Source organism: Heteronotia binoei, chromosome 19, assembly GCF_032191835.1.
Source record: "Heteronotia binoei isolate CCM8104 ecotype False Entrance Well chromosome 19, APGP_CSIRO_Hbin_v1, whole genome shotgun sequence".
In the NCBI taxonomy this organism is placed as follows: Eukaryota; Metazoa; Chordata; class Lepidosauria; order Squamata; family Gekkonidae; genus Heteronotia; species Heteronotia binoei.
Window position 1 is genome coordinate 35,515,040 of NC_083241.1, and position 14,998 is coordinate 35,530,037.

The window sequence follows — 14,998 nt, forward strand, 5'->3', positions numbered from 1 at the left end:
GTTCTCCAGAGGAACTGATCTCTGTAGTCTGCAGATGGGCTTTAATTCCCGGGGATCCCCAGGTCCCACCTGGAGGCTGGCATCCCTAAGGTTCACATCCCTGCTCTGCCATGGACCCCGGGGCAGTCACATGCATTCCGCCTAGCCTACCTCACAGGGTGGTTGTGAGGCTAAACTGGAGGAGAGAACCGTGCAAGCTCCTGGGGCGGGGGGGGAGAGAAGGTGGAGTATAATAAATGAAGTTAAAGAAGTGAGCTCTTTAGGAACTACAGCTCCCAACATGCTTTGCGGTGCGCCTTGCCCAATCGGTGCCGAGCCAGCAGCCCTTGGAACTCTTGGTTTCGCTTGCGGGCGAGATTGGAGGACGTTTCGCTTTTCGGAGTTGAGTTTTGCAACCTGGGTAAGTTGCTCGTCGGAACGGGCTGTTCCCCTGGCAGGCGGGGATTTTGCTGGGGCGCTTGCAGCTGCGCCCGGGGTGGGAGGAGGAAGTGAGCCGGGAGTTATGCAACTCCTCTGTCTCCCGCATTTGGGGAGTTTGTTAATCAAACCTGCAGGGTGGGGTATGTTTGCCTTTTGCACTAAAGCTCTTGCTTTAGGATCCAGCTCCAGTTTGGATGGCGGCGCTCAGGCCTCAAAAGAAAGCCCTAGGAAAGAGGATCTCTGAGCATGTACAGAGCGCCTGCGGAGTGGGAACTTTAGGAACCCAAGTTCTGCTCCGTCCCCGCCCTAAACCCTTGAGGAAAGAGGCGGAATGGATTTTGAAAGTGGGAACTCTGCGCTGTAAACGGTTACATGAGAACACCTGGCAGGTGCTCATATAGATAAGAACTAAGACATGCCCAGACAGCTCACTGTGCTGAAAGAGACATAGGGGACCGGATGTAAAAAGAATCTGGAAGGTCGGTGTGATTCTTAAATAATTTAAACGAAGAATTTCATGTGATTCTGTAACGTGTAGTGGATGTTAGTGGTAGTTCAGTTGTCTTTATATAAATAACTTATTGTGAATTGCTCTCTGTACATGCTCTGTGAAAATACCAGGTGTTTTATCAGTAGGCTTTAATTGTTTTTGAAATGAATTATTAAACATAATTTCCTATTTGTATTGTTTTGATAGATTCCCGCCCCCCCATGAAACTGCGCACAGAAAACACATAGGACTTATACAATCATTAGAGTCTTTCCTTTGCACCTTTTTGTCTCCTCACTTTCATCCCCCAGTAGATCTGACAAACTTTAATGCCAAGCTTTTATATAAGTCCCATACCCATACCAAACCTTTAATGGCATAATAGATTCAGATAAAAATACACAGAATATAAAAATTTAAACATTGGAGATAAAATCAAGATAAACCCGAGCTTACAGATGCACTCAAACATGGTCAAAATTAAATTTAAGGATGTCAGCCAGAAATTTTGCCACAGCCTCACTAACCACCCCCTCAGTATCACTCAATAAATAATAACAGGGTGGCAGAATAGACAAATCTGGAGAAAAAGAAAGCTTGCCAAATAAATCTTTACGGAGGTTATGGTATAAAGAACAATCAAGCAATATATGCTGGATTGAGTCAGGGGTATTTGCTCCACAGGAGCAAAGTCTGTCGGCTAAAGGGACTCGCTGATATCTCCCTTGTAAAACTTTGGAGGGAAACGCGTTTAGTCTAGCCAACATAAATGCCCTGCCAAGCTTTTATAAATAGGATGGACTAATTTTCAACAATGATATTCTCTCTCCTCTCTCTTTGCCAGTCAGGCTTTAAAAAGAAAAAAGAACACACGTTATGCAAAAAATGCTATACTGTTTAAACCATCCAGCTCTTGTGGTGAAACTCTTCAATTGGGGTTACCATGTTTCAGAAAAGCAAAAAAGAGGCCATATTTCCCGACTGAGCACTTCAAACAAGTAATCCCAATGACAAGTCTAATTTTTAATACCCCTACTATCCTGGCGGAAGCTGGGTTCAGGTAGCCAACTCAAGGTTGACTTAGCTTTCCATCCTTCCGAGGTCGGTCAAATGAGTACCCAGTTTGCTGGGGGGAAAGTGTAGAGGATTGGGGAAGGCAATGGCAATCCACTCCTGCTGTGAAAAGCCTACACCATTTTGTGATGTAGTGGTTAAGTAGGCAGACTCTTATCTGGGAGAACCGGATTTGATTCCCCACTCCTCCACTTGCACCTGCTGATGTGACCTTGAGTCAGTCACAAGTCTCGCCGAGCTGTTCCTCTCAAGAGCAGTTTCTGTCAGAGCTCTCTCAGCTCCACCTATCTCACAGGGTGTCTGTTGTGGGGAGGGGAAGGGAAAGGAGATTGTAAGCCGCTCTGAGCCTCCTTTGGGTAATGAAGAGCAGAGTATAAATCCAATCTTCTCCTCTTCTCCTTCTCATCTTCTTTGACTTCGTCTTCTTGGTGAGCCAGTTTGGCGTAGTGGTTAAGTGCTCAGACTTTTATCTGGGAGAACTGGGTTTGATTCCCCACTCCTACACTTGCAGCCGCTGGAATGGCCTTGGGTCAACCAAAGCTATCGCAGGAGTTGTCTTTGAAAGGGCAGCTTCTGGGAGAGCTCTCTCAGCCCCACCCACCTCACAGGGTGTCTGTTGTGAGTGGAGAAGATATAGGGGATTGTAAGCCGCTCTGAGTCCCTGATTCAGAGAGAAGAGGGGGGTGTAAATCTGCAGTCGTCTTCTGTTCTGTCTCATTTTATCTATAGGTTTTAAGAATGCCTGAAGGCCCAGAGCTGTTCTCAGCCAGCCGGTACATCAACGACATATGCGACGGGCTCACCTTCTCCGGACGCGTGGAGAAATCAGAGGTGAGCAAGAATCCAGAAGTGCCCTTTGAGAGCGAGGAATACCTGATCTCTGCCACGTCCCGGGGCAAAGAGCTGAAGCTGACTCTGACGCCGGTCAAACAGGAACGTTCAGCCCCTTACAAAGGGCGGGATCAGAAGCCGATGGATATCATTGTCCGGTTTGGGATGTCAGGCATCTTCAAGATGGCTTTGGCCGCTGAGCTCCCCAAGCACGCGCACTTGCGCTTCTACACCAAGGAGAGCTCACCCCGAGCTCTCTGTTTTGTGGATTACCGGCGCTTCGGGAGGTGGGAAGTGGACGGCTCGTGGCAACTCAACCGTGGACCGTGCGTGATGCTAGAATATGAGAAATTCAGGTAATATCAAAGCCTTCCATATGTCCAGCATCGGATCTATGACTGTATGGATCATCCCTATTGTGTGGGTAATCAGTGCTGGACAGTGGGGGGGATTCTAGCAGGAGCTCCTTTGCATATTAGGCCACACCCCCAGATGTAGCCAATCCTCCCAGAGCTTACAAAAAAGAGCCTTGTAAGCTCTTGAAGGATTGACAACATCAGGGGTGTGTGGCCTAATATGCAAAGGAGCTCCTGCTAGAATTCTACCCCTGGTGCTGGGTATTTTATAAAGGTAAAAGGTAAAGGTGGTCCCCTGTGCAAGCACCGGTCGTTTCCGACTCTGGGGTGACATTGCTTTCACAACGTTTTCACGGCAGACTTTTTACGGAGTGGTTTGCCATTGCCTTCCCCAGTCATTGACCCTTTTCCCCCACAAGCTGGGGACTCATTTTACCGACCTTGGAAGGATGGAAGGCTGAGTCCACCTGGAGCCAGCTACCTGAACCAGCTTCAGCTGGGATCGAACTCAGGTCGTGAGCAGAGAGCTCCAACTGCAGTACTGCAGCTTAACCACTCTGCGCCATACCCTCCCCAAAATTCTAAAATGTTAGGATGAGTTTGGGCAGGGATTCTGGAGGGGTGTTACTTTTTTTTTGCCATCATCTGGGCATGGAGTAAGGGTCACTGGGGGCACGTGAATTTGGGGGCATCTGGGTTTGACTTGATGACCCTGGAGGTCCCTTCCAATTCTACGGAAAAAAAAATGCTTTTGAAGATTTTATTTTTAATTGCTGTAGCAGCCCATGAACAACCATGAACTTACTTTAACTTCTCTTAATATTGAATCAGGCTGCCTGTCTATCGAGGTGAGTATTGTCTACTCAGACTGGCAGCAACTGTCCGGGGACTCAGACAGAGGTCTTTCTCATCCCCTGATCCTTTTAACTGGAGATGCCAGGGATTGAACCTGGGACCTTCTGCATGCCAAGCAGATGATCTACCAATGAGCTAGGGTCTCAGGTCAAGGTCTTTCCCATCATCTACTGCTTGGTCCTTTCACTGGAGATGCCAGGGATTGAACCTGGGACCTTCTGCATGCCAAGCAGGTACTCTGCCACTGAGCCACAGCCCCCCTCCAGTAAGCATTGTCTGCTAAGACTGGTAGCGGTTCTCCAGGGTCTCAGGTAGAGGGTCTTCCACATCACATGCTGCCTGGTCCTTCTAACTGGGGATGCCGGGGATTGAACCTGGGACCTTCTGCATGCCAAGCAGATGCTCTACCACTGAGCCACCGCTTCTCCCCTGCTTCTAACTGGGCTTGCTGCCTGCAAACAAGCCCTTCTGTGTTTCTAGGGAGAATGTACTGAAGAATATATCCGATAAAGCATTCAACAAGCCCATCTGCGAGGCTTTGCTCAACCAGAAGTTTTTCAACGGTATCGGCAACTACCTGCGGGCCGAAATCCTCTACAGGTGAGGGGGGAGCCGAACGCTAGCTTGAGCCAAACCGTTCAGAGTTTGTCAAGTTGCTTTAGGGGCATAGGTGACCAAGTACAGAGGGGCCCGGAAGCCTATCTGTAGAGGGAGGTGTGCGGAGAACACATGAGGCCTTCCTGCGCTTGGCCTTATGGGAAAGAGGGGGGAGTTGTCTTAGGCCTGGTTTCTTGCGTGTGGCGATGACTGTCCATCAAGGTGAAGACCTCAGCACCGATATGCTCAGGCGCCTGCTGAATCCGAGCAGTGCCCCCCTCCCTGCCCTGTATAGGGCCAGGCTTCAAGCTTTGGTGGAGGTCTGCGGTATGGCAGAGGTGGCCAAACTTGCTTAATGTAAGTGCCACACAGAATAAATATCAGATGCTTGAGAGCAAGAAGGAAGGAAGGAAAGAAAGAAAATAGATGGGGGCTGGAAGGAGAGATGGAAAGAAAGCAATTGTAAATGCATTCTCCAAGCCACTGGCTGGCTCGGCTTGGAGAAATGATTTAAAGAGACAAATGCCTTTTCCGAGCCGGCTGACGGGGAGGGGGGTGCGGCTTTGAGAGCCACACAATATGGGCGGCTTTGAGAGCCAGTTTGGTGTCGTGGTTAAGTGGGCGGACTCTTATCTGGGAGAACCGGGTTGGATTCCCCACTCCTCCACTTGCAGCTGCTGGAATGGCCTTGGGTCAGCCATAGCTCTGGCAGAGGTTGTCCTTGAAAGGGCAGCTGCTGTGAGAGCCCTCCCAGCCCCACCCACCTCACAGGATGTCTGTTGTGGGGGAGGAAGGTAAAGGAGATTGTGAGCCGCTCTGAGACTCTCCATGAAAGGGCAACTGCTGTGAGAGCCCTCTCCAGCCCCACCCACCTCACAGGGTGTCTGTTGTGGGGGAGGAAGGTAAAGGAGATTGTGAGCCACTCTGAGACTCTCCTTGAAAGGGCAACTGCTGTGAGAGCCCTCTCCAGCCCCACCCACCTCACAGGGTGTCTGTTGTGGGGGAGGAAGGGAAAGGAGATTGTGAGCCGCTCTGAGACTCTTCGGAGTGGAGGGCGGGATATAAATCCAATATCTTCTTCCATATGTGTGAAAGAGCCACAGTTTGGCCACCCCTGCTACACGATGCCATCCATGATGTCCAGGATTTGCGAGCGTGACCGTTGCTTTTCTGGGGGCTCTTTTAGGTCAAAAATCCCTCCCTTTGAGAAGGCACGGACCGTTCTGGAGAACTTGGAACAGGTGAGAGGGAAGGTGACTGAGGGGAACTCCAGCATTCAGAGGCACTAATCCTCTGAATCCCAGAGCCAGGAGGCAACAAGAGGGGAAGGCCTCAGCCTCTCTGCCCTGTGGTTGGCCCTCCAGAGGAAACGAGCCTGCTTGGGGACCAGGGTGGGGTGTCATTTTCCAGTCACGGAGGCTGCCTTTTTGTAGACTTTTCCCAACCTTCACAGAACTCCGCCGTGACGCTCAGCCGAAAGGTGAAGCTCAAACGGGAGAATCCAGATTTACTGGAGCTCTGCCACTTGGTGCCCACCGAGGTCATTCGTCTGGGTAAGGGCCGAGCTGACACAGTCTTGTGTTTCTCACTAGGGAGTGGGCTGGCAGAGGGGATGCTGGCATCCAGAATGGTGTCTAGCGGGGCTTTCTGATTGGCCACTGGAGATCTGATTGGCTGTGCAGATTTGAAGTAACAATTCAGCAGCTGCTGCCACTATGATGTTAGTTTTAGCCTTTTTCTGTTTCCTCTTTTTAAATGGCTTCCACTGTGTGTGTGATTGGCTCCGCCTCCCACAGTGGCCATTTTATGGTTGTGCCCACCACCCTGTATCAGAATTCTAGCACAGCCCTGGATTATACCATTGTGCCCTGATGCTGACGCCAACAGAATCTGAGAAGCTCTGAAAAAATTAAAGATTCTAGTGCTGAAGGTGGGTTAGGAGGTATCTAAGAGTCAGCTCTGGCAAGCTTTTCCTCCTGTGCTTCAGACACCAAAGGCTACAACCAGGGGAACTCTGACTATTACCTGACCCTTAAACAGTGGTTTCAGTGCTACAACGTTCCTGGCATGAAGTCTCTGCAGGATGCGAACAGCAGGACAATCTGGTTCCAGGTAGGGGCTGAAATTACGAACGTTTTGTTAGAGCATCGCAATAGCAAGAGATCATTCTTTCCAAGAGGATGGCATCGACTCTAGATGTTTTGCCCTGACCTATTGGATGGTTGCTATGCAGAAGCAGGCAATGGCCAACCACCTCTGTTCCTCTGCCCTGACCTGGATGGCTCAGGCTAGCTTGATCTTTTCCAATCTTGGGAGCTAAACATGGTTGAGTCTGGTTAGCTTTTGGGTGGGGGACCACCAAGCAAGTCCAGGGTTGCTATGCAGAGGCAGGCAATGGCAAGCCACCTCTGTTTGTCTCTGCCCTGACCTGGATGGCCCAAGCTAATGTCATCTTTTCAGATCTTTGGAGCTAAACATGGTTGGGCCTGGTTCATTCTTGAATGGGGGACCACCAAGGAAGTCCAGGGTTGATATGCAGAGGCAGGCAATGGCAAGCCACCTCTGTTTGTTTCTGCTGTGACCGGGATGGCTCAGGCTAGCTTGATCTTTTCCAATCTTGGGAGCTAAACATGGTTGGGCCTGGTTAGCTCTTGGATGGGGGACCACCAAGAAAGTCCAGGGTTGATATGCACCTCTGACCCTCTCTTGCCTTGAAAACTCTATGGCAGGGCTGTCAAACTCATTTGCTATGAGGGCCGGTCTTTGACCTTATTGGGCCAGGTCATGCGTGTCATAAAAAGTAATGCAAGTTCAGGGAGATGTAAACTTTATAAAGGACACAGGCAAACACACACACTCAGCCTAATCCACCTCACTGGCTTGCTGAGCCTCAGCCAACAGAAGGAAGAGAGGCTTGGCTCCGTAGCTCTGCTGTGCAACTGAGAGAGCCTGGCAAAGCTAGCTCTCCTTCCCCCACTTCCTCCCCAAGGGAGGAGGTTTGCTCTGTCGCTCCTGTGCGATTGCGCAAGCCTGGGAAAGCAAGTTGTGATGCAGAAGGAAGCAAGAGAGAGGGAGAAGGAAGCAGATGACAGTGAGTTGCTTGCGGGCCTGCTTTGGCTCCCGGGCCGCATGGTTGACACCCCTACTCTATGGGGTCACCATAATTCAGCTGTGACTTGACAGCACTTTCCAACACCACCCTAGATATCCTGCCAGTATCACAATATGTGATTTACTTCCATTATTTCCCCCCAAAAAATCTGGTAGGTAGCCCTTCTCCCATTTCGTCAGTGGTTTAAATGCAAAAGAATTCCATTACACCTCCCCACGTCAAGTAACCAGAGAAACAAAGTTCTGTGATTATAGGATGTTAGGCAGGATGCAACAACTTTGCTTAACAAAAAAAGAATGCACCATTTTCCACTGAATTTTCAAGGACTTGTTTTGCACTGAGTGCTTTTCTTAATGTTAGAAGAATGTAAGCAGAAAGCAAAGAACGCTTCCCTATGCTGAGTGGAAAAAAAGGGGGGGGGGCTTACTGTTTTCAAGTGGCTTCACATCTGGAGGACAGCATGATGATACCAAACTTTTATGATTTGTACATTGTGTTCCAGTGTCTGAATTAGGGGAGGGGGAGCTTCTGTATATTGAACACTGAGCCCTTCTTCTTTCATGCAGGGAGATCCTGGACCATTGGCCCCGAAAGGTAAGCGTCACCTTGGACACCGTTTGCAAGATCACCCTTGCTGGGGAAGGAAGTCCTTTTCAACAGTGTCGCAGGCCTTTTCAAAAGCAAGCTGTATGGTTCTGTATGGCTTGTTGAGAAAAGCCTGAAAAGGCTGGGACTTTTCAGCTTAGAAAGAGATGGCTAAGGGGGGGGGGGGGGAAAGAGTTGACAAAGAGACATTTTTTTCTTTCTCCCAAAAGGCTAGAACTAGAGGGCATCCAATGAAGCTGTGGACACTGGGTTCAGGAAGATGGACAAAAGGAAATAATACTTGATACAGAGAGTGATTAAAATGTGGCATTTGCTGCCAGAGGATGCAGTGGTGGCTGCAGGAATAAGCAACTTCCAAAGGGGACTAGACAGATAAATAGAGGAGAAGTCTATCAGTGGCCACAGCCATGGTGACTGAGGGGAACCTACAGATTCAGAAGCACTAGTCCTATGAATGTGGAGGCAGCATCAGGGAAAGGCCTTGGCCTCCATGCCCTGTTGTTGGGATCCAGAGGAACTGACTGGCCACTGTGGAAGACAGGATGCTAGATTAGATGGGCCCAGGGGTGGAATTCTAGCAGGAACTCCTTTGCATATTAGGCCACACATCCCTGATGTGGCCAATCCTCCAAGAGCTTACAAGGCTCTTTTTTTGTAAACTCTTGGAGGATTGGCAAACATCAAGGGGGTGTGGCCTAATATGCAAAGGAGCTCCTGCTAGAATTCCACCCCTGGATGGGCCACTTGTCTTATCCAACAGGGCTCTTCTGGTGTTCTTATGAAGGCCTCAACCTCTGTGCCCTGTTGTTGGCCCTCCTCTTTTATTTTTTATTTTTTACAGGGGGAAAGTCACGGAAAAGACAGTCGCGAGCAAAAGAGGAACCAGAGGTATCCAGTCCCAAGGTGAGGGACTTCCTGGATGAGTACCCATCTTTCTATCGAGTACATTTTAATCCTGCCCTCTCCTCCTCCAGGACAGCATATTTGTTTGTTTATTTACTTCATTTCTCCTTTGTCTTTCTGGGGGGGGGTCAAAATGGCTTCCATCGGGGCTTTTTTTATTGTAGCAGGAACTCCTTTGCATATTAGGCCACACCCCTCTGAGGAAGCCAATCCTCCAACAGCTTACAGGGCTTGTAGTACAAGGCCTACTGTAAGCTCCTGGAGGAGTAGCTACATCGGGGAGGTGTGGCCTAATATGCAAAGGAGTTCCTGCTACAAAAAGAGCCCCGTCAATACCAAATTACGATGTGAATACAAACTGTCACATAAATGAATCAGGAAAAAACAATGATACAGATTAACACGACCCTTTCAGTAAAGAGAATCCATAACGTCATGTATAACAATATCAGACATCCTACCAAAAGGGAGTTATTGAATCATTTTATTTATAGATATAATTTACTTCAGTCATCGTAACTGTGTCTGGGTAACCAATGATACAAACTTTCCCATTTGCACTGCAATCTATCTATCCTTATCTGCCAGCAACACAAAGAATTTCTTTTGCTCAGACCTCCCCGGCAAACTTTGTAAAATATTTCTAAGCTACTTCTCCTGAAAATTTACAAACTTTGGGCATCAAAGTGTAACATGAGCCAGCTCTTCAATGGATTTGTAGTCACAAGAGCCCACTCGATCATCAAATGAGATCTTATCATAATGGCTCTTCACTACCGCCTGTTGTAAGCAGTGTTCCCTCTAAGCTGAGTTAGCGTGAGCTAGCTCACAGATTTTTAGCCTCCAGCCCACACATTTTTCTCTTAGCTCGGGAAGGATGACCCCAGAGCACACTAATTGATGCGGTAGCTCACAATTTTAATGCCAGAAGCTCACAAAGCAGAATTTTTGGCTCACAAGACTCTGCAGCTTAGAGGGACCATTGGTTGTAAAATATCCATTTGTGCCCTAGCAAATGCCTTTCTATATTCTACAACTGTTAGGTCAAGCGGTGCATTCACACTACACTCTATAATGTGTTTTACATCCGGACTTTACTGTGTAATAGCAAAAATCCGGATGTAAAACGCATTATTCAGTGTAGTGTGAATGCACCAAAGATGTAGGAAGTACTACAGCCACCTTGAGCTAAGAGGAAAATAACTGTTTTAATAATAATAAGATGTATAACTTTACATACCAGTCCAGGCGGATAGCCATGTTGGTCTGAAGCAGGAGAACAAAGTTAAGAGTCCAGTGGCATCTTTAAGACCAGCAAAGTTTTATTCCTTGATTAAAACATTGATCGTCTTAAGGGTGTCACTGGGTTCTAACTTTGTTTTACATACCAGTGTTCTGGATTTGAAAAGAACTTGGGCACATGAAGCTATGCATGGATACATGAAGCTGACTTCTACTGAATCAGACCCTTGGTCCATCAAAGTCAGTGTGGTCTACTTAGACAGGCAGCGGCTCTCCAGGGTCTCAGGCAGAGGTCTTTCCCATCGCCTACTGCCAGATCCTTTTCACTGGAGATGCTGGGGATTGAACCTGGGACCTTCTACACGCTAAGCAGGTGCTCTTCCACTGAGCCAGGGTCTCAAGGCAGAGGTCTTTCACATCACCTTCCACCTGGTCCTTTTAAACTGGAGATGCCAAAAGACCCGGGACCATCTGCATGCCTGGTAGATGCTCTACCGCTAAGCCACATCCTCTCTCTCAGCCCACTTTGAGTGGCAGAATTGAAATTTTGCTTCTCTTTTGATCCTGCGCCATGTATCTGCCTAGGTAACAAAGCCGAGGGCGAGAAAGAACTTGAAGACTGGCACTCACGAGGAAGGTGCTGATGAAATACAAGCAAAGAAGAAGAATAGGGGCAAATCTGCCCAAGGAAAGGCAGAGGACGCTGGAGGAGCTGGCACCAGGAACCCGACCACCAGGGCTAGGAGAAAGGCCCTTGTCTCACAGAGATCTCCCACGGTTGCCTCCGCAGCAGAATCCCGCAACAGGCGAGCTTCTGCTCGGAAGAATGCAGGTGAGAGATGTGCTTTGGCATCAAGGATGCTGAACTGGTTCAAAGTAGGGGTCCCCAACACAGTGCCCAGGGGCACCGCTGTGCTCGCTGATTTCCATATGGAGCAGAGGTTCATCAGTAGCTATTAGCCATAGCATATTGTTGGAACTCTCTGTTTGGGGCAGTGATGCTCTGTATTCTTGGTGCTTGGGGGGGGGCACTGTGAGAGGGCTTCTAGCATCCTGGCCCCACTGATGGACCTCCTGATGGCACCTGGTTTTTTTGGCCACTGTGTGACACAGAGTGTTGGACTGGAGGGGCCATTGGCCTGATCCAACATGGCTTCTCTTATGTTCCAGGAGCCCACATGTTTTTAGAAAGTGGGTGCTTCTTTTTCCCCAGCATGGCTTCTGGACGGCCACTGGAGATTTGATTGGCTGTGCATACTTTTAAAAACGTTGCATGGGCAGCTGCTACAACAGCACAAGGATCTTCACGTTGTGACTGAAGGTTAGCTGCAGCAGTTGTTTGGTGACTGCCTCCGCCTCCTGCAGCAGCCATTCTGTGGCTGCATCCACCATATTGTGTGAGAATTCCAAAGGCGCCCACAGGCACAGAAAGGTTGGGAGCCCTTGGTTTAGATGGGCCCACAAAAGCAGGATTCAAGTAGACTGGGCGGATTGATGAGGGCAGGTCCATCAGTATCTCCCAGCCATGTCAATTCAAGGGAACTTCCACATTCAGAGGCAGTCAACCTCGTAACACTGAGTATGGCCTGGGCCTCTGGGCCTTCTTGTTGGGCTTCCAGAGGAACTAGTTGGCCACTGTGTGAGACAGGAGGCTGGTCTAGATGAACCACTGGTCTGATCCAGCAGGGCTCTTCTGATGTTCTAATGAAGGCCTCAGCCTCTGTGTCCTGTTGTTTACCCTCCAGAGGAACTGGTTGGCCACTGTGTGAGACAGGATGCTGGCCTAGGTTGTCTAATCCAGCAGGGCTCTTCTGATGTTGTCATGAAGGCCGAGGCCTCTGTGCCCTCTTGTTGGCCCTCCAGAGGAACTGGTTGGCCACTGTGTAGGATAGGATGCTGGAATAGATGGACCACTGGCCTGATCCAGCAAGGCTCTTTTGAAGGCCTTGGCCTCTATGATCTTTGTTGGCCCTCCAGAGGAACCAGTTGGCCACTGTGTGAGACAGGAAGTTGGACTGGATGGACCACTGGACTGATCCAACAGGGCTCTTCTGATGTTCTTATGAAGGCCTCAGCCTCTGTACCCTGTTGTTGGCCCTCCAGGGGAGCCGGTTGGCCACAGTGTGAGACAGGAAGCTGGACTGGATGGACCGCTGGTCTGATCCGGCAGGCCTCTTCTTATATTCTTAATGGTTCTCGTTGCTGATTTCCCCTTTTAGCCTCACCTGCCGTTACCACTAGAGCCCGACGTTCTAAGGCCAAAAAGGAGCCCTGCTGACAAAACCATCCCTTCTTGGAAGCTCCATCCCGGGAGACGAATGCTTTGCCTCATCGCCAATGCAGCTTGATTAGGGAATCCCCTTCTGTGACAAGCAAATTATGAAAAATTTTGCTGATTCAAGAACTCCTGCTCTGGGTTCCTGGCTTAGGGGCTGGGGACTGAGTATAAAAGCATTCCATGCTGTTGAGTCCCGCTATGAATTCACACCTCGGGTGTAGAACTATTACTACTGAACACATTAGGATCTCCGTGCTCACACCAAAGCAGCGACAGAGGATGGTGATACTAATTTGGGATTGTTTTCGGCTATAATCTCATGCTGACGCAGGACTGTGGCTGGGTTCCCTGCAAGGGAGTGGCACAGCTCTCTGCAAGAGTCTTGCAACTTTGGAAGGAAGTTGTGTTGCCTGTTAGCATAGCCAAGAATCCAATAGTGCCTTCCCTTCATTTCCATCCCAAGAACTGAACACACCTTCTCTGCCACGGGGAGATGTGTTTTTATATGAAATCAGGTTATGACTTTTTGAGACCGAACCAGGATGCCGATTCTTTGCGCTGACAATCGGATCGGGACCCATGCACAAAGTGCAGCGTCTCCTCCTGTGCGCCGGTTCGGTTCATTGTGATATCAAATCATCTGAAAACCTTGCTACGTACAATACTAGGACTAGGCAGATAAATTTTATGGAAAGGAAGTTAAGGAGAAAGAACAGGAATAATAGGCCAGCCTCGTTTAAGGACTTCACCACCTGCTTACATATGGCATGTGACCTCAAAACAAAATTTTTCACTGTGGCAAGTTATTTCTGAAGAAAGATCAGAGAGAAGCAGGGAGATATAGAACTGCTCTGATTATTCTGGGGAGTTTACTAACTCTGGCATGATATATTGTGAGCGAATGTCCTTGAGCGTTGTGTTTTTTCAGGGGGGAGCAACTGTTTCTCGTAATGAAGCGAGCCACTTGAAACTGCAGTTCCAGCGGAGCTGATGGGCGGAACCAGGGGTAGAATTCTAACAGAAATCTCCTTTGCATATTAGGCCACACACCCCTGATGTAGCCAATCCTCCAAGAGCTTACAAGGCTTTTTTGTAAGCTCCAGGAGGATTGGCTACATTGAGGGGTGTGGCCTAATATGCAAAGGCGCTTCTGCTAGGACTCCACCCCCGGGGCAGAACTACAAACCTTCCATTCCAAAAGGAACAGGATCTGATTGACTTACGTGTACCCGCCTCTAGTCTTGTCCCGGAAGTACTTTTTTAATAGTTACTTTGATCATATGCTTTGCTGCCCTCTTCTCTTGGTGACTGTACCTTTTTAAAAATTGCTTTCTGGGGATATAATTTTTGATACGAATAAAAATGTTATTTTTTTTCACAGAAATAGTCCTGCCTTGGTGTGTCTTACTGGTATTATAAAACCAGACGGCCAGCAAGAAAAGACTTCCAAGTGTCAGTAGTGCCCCTCTCTTAGCACTGCTTCGATGTGTCCAGTCCAAACATTTAGCAAAATGCAGGTCAAAGAAGTCAAAATCACTACCCCTGTATAGATCTTTGGTGTGGCCTCATTTGAATGCTGTGTGCAGCTCTGGTCCCCGTATCTCAAAAAGGACACTGCAGAGCTGGAAAAGGTACAGAGGAGGGCGACCAAGATAATGATGGGGGAGTTGGAACATTTTCCCTAGGAGGAAAGGCCAAAGAGTCTGGGACTTTTCTGTTTAGAAGAGATGACCAAGGAATCACATGATAGAGCAGGGGTGTCAAACTCATTTGTGATGAGGGCCGGATCTGACATAAATGAGACCTTGTCGGGCCGGGCCGGGTGTGTCATACAATGTAATGCCAGGTAGCAGAGATATAAAGGACACGGACAAACATTAAGATTTTTTAAAAACTTAAAATATAACATGCTTAAAACATTCGCACTTGTTGGTCTTAAAGTTGCATTCTTTATATCTCTCCCGTGTGATCCAGGGAACTGGGCAAAGGAAGCTCTGGCTCTTTCCTTCCTTCCCCAGGGGACCAGGAGGGGGAGGAGCCTCAGCCAATAGAAGGAAGAGAGGCTTGGCTGAGTAGATCTGCTTTGTGATTGAGAGAGCCTGACAAAGCAAGCTATCCCTCCCCCACTTCCTCCCTAAGGGAGGAGCCTCAGCCAATGGAGAATATAGAAACTTTGCTCTGTAGTGCCTGTGCAATTGAGCAAGCCTGGCAAAGCAAGCTGGGATGGAGAAGGA

At 48.7% G+C, this 14,998-nt stretch overlaps 1 protein-coding gene across 3 annotated transcripts; it reads left to right on the forward strand.

Moving 5' to 3' along the window:
- The first annotated feature begins 341 nt into the window (after positions 1-341).
- NEIL1 (nei like DNA glycosylase 1) lies at positions 342-14,148 on the forward strand. Of its 3 annotated transcripts, none has more exons than XM_060259873.1 (10): positions 342-400; positions 2,714-3,171; positions 4,507-4,626; positions 5,810-5,864; positions 6,077-6,176; positions 6,611-6,735; positions 8,302-8,329; positions 9,183-9,244; positions 11,072-11,318; positions 12,706-14,148. In XM_060259873.1, the coding sequence occupies exons 2-10, from the start codon at positions 2,723-2,725 to the stop codon at positions 12,762-12,764; spliced, it is 1,245 nt and encodes a 414-aa protein (XP_060115856.1). In that variant the 5' UTR covers positions 342-400; positions 2,714-2,722; the 3' UTR covers positions 12,765-14,148. The 3 variants fall into 3 exon arrangements, 2 of the variants coding, with proteins under 2 accessions (XP_060115856.1, XP_060115857.1); XM_060259874.1 differs by lacking the exon at positions 342-400 and adding an exon at positions 842-899; XR_009556458.1 differs by lacking the exon at positions 342-400 and having other exon boundaries at positions 2,710-3,171; positions 12,706-13,770; positions 13,887-14,148.
- The last annotated feature ends 850 nt before the right edge of the window (positions 14,149-14,998 follow it).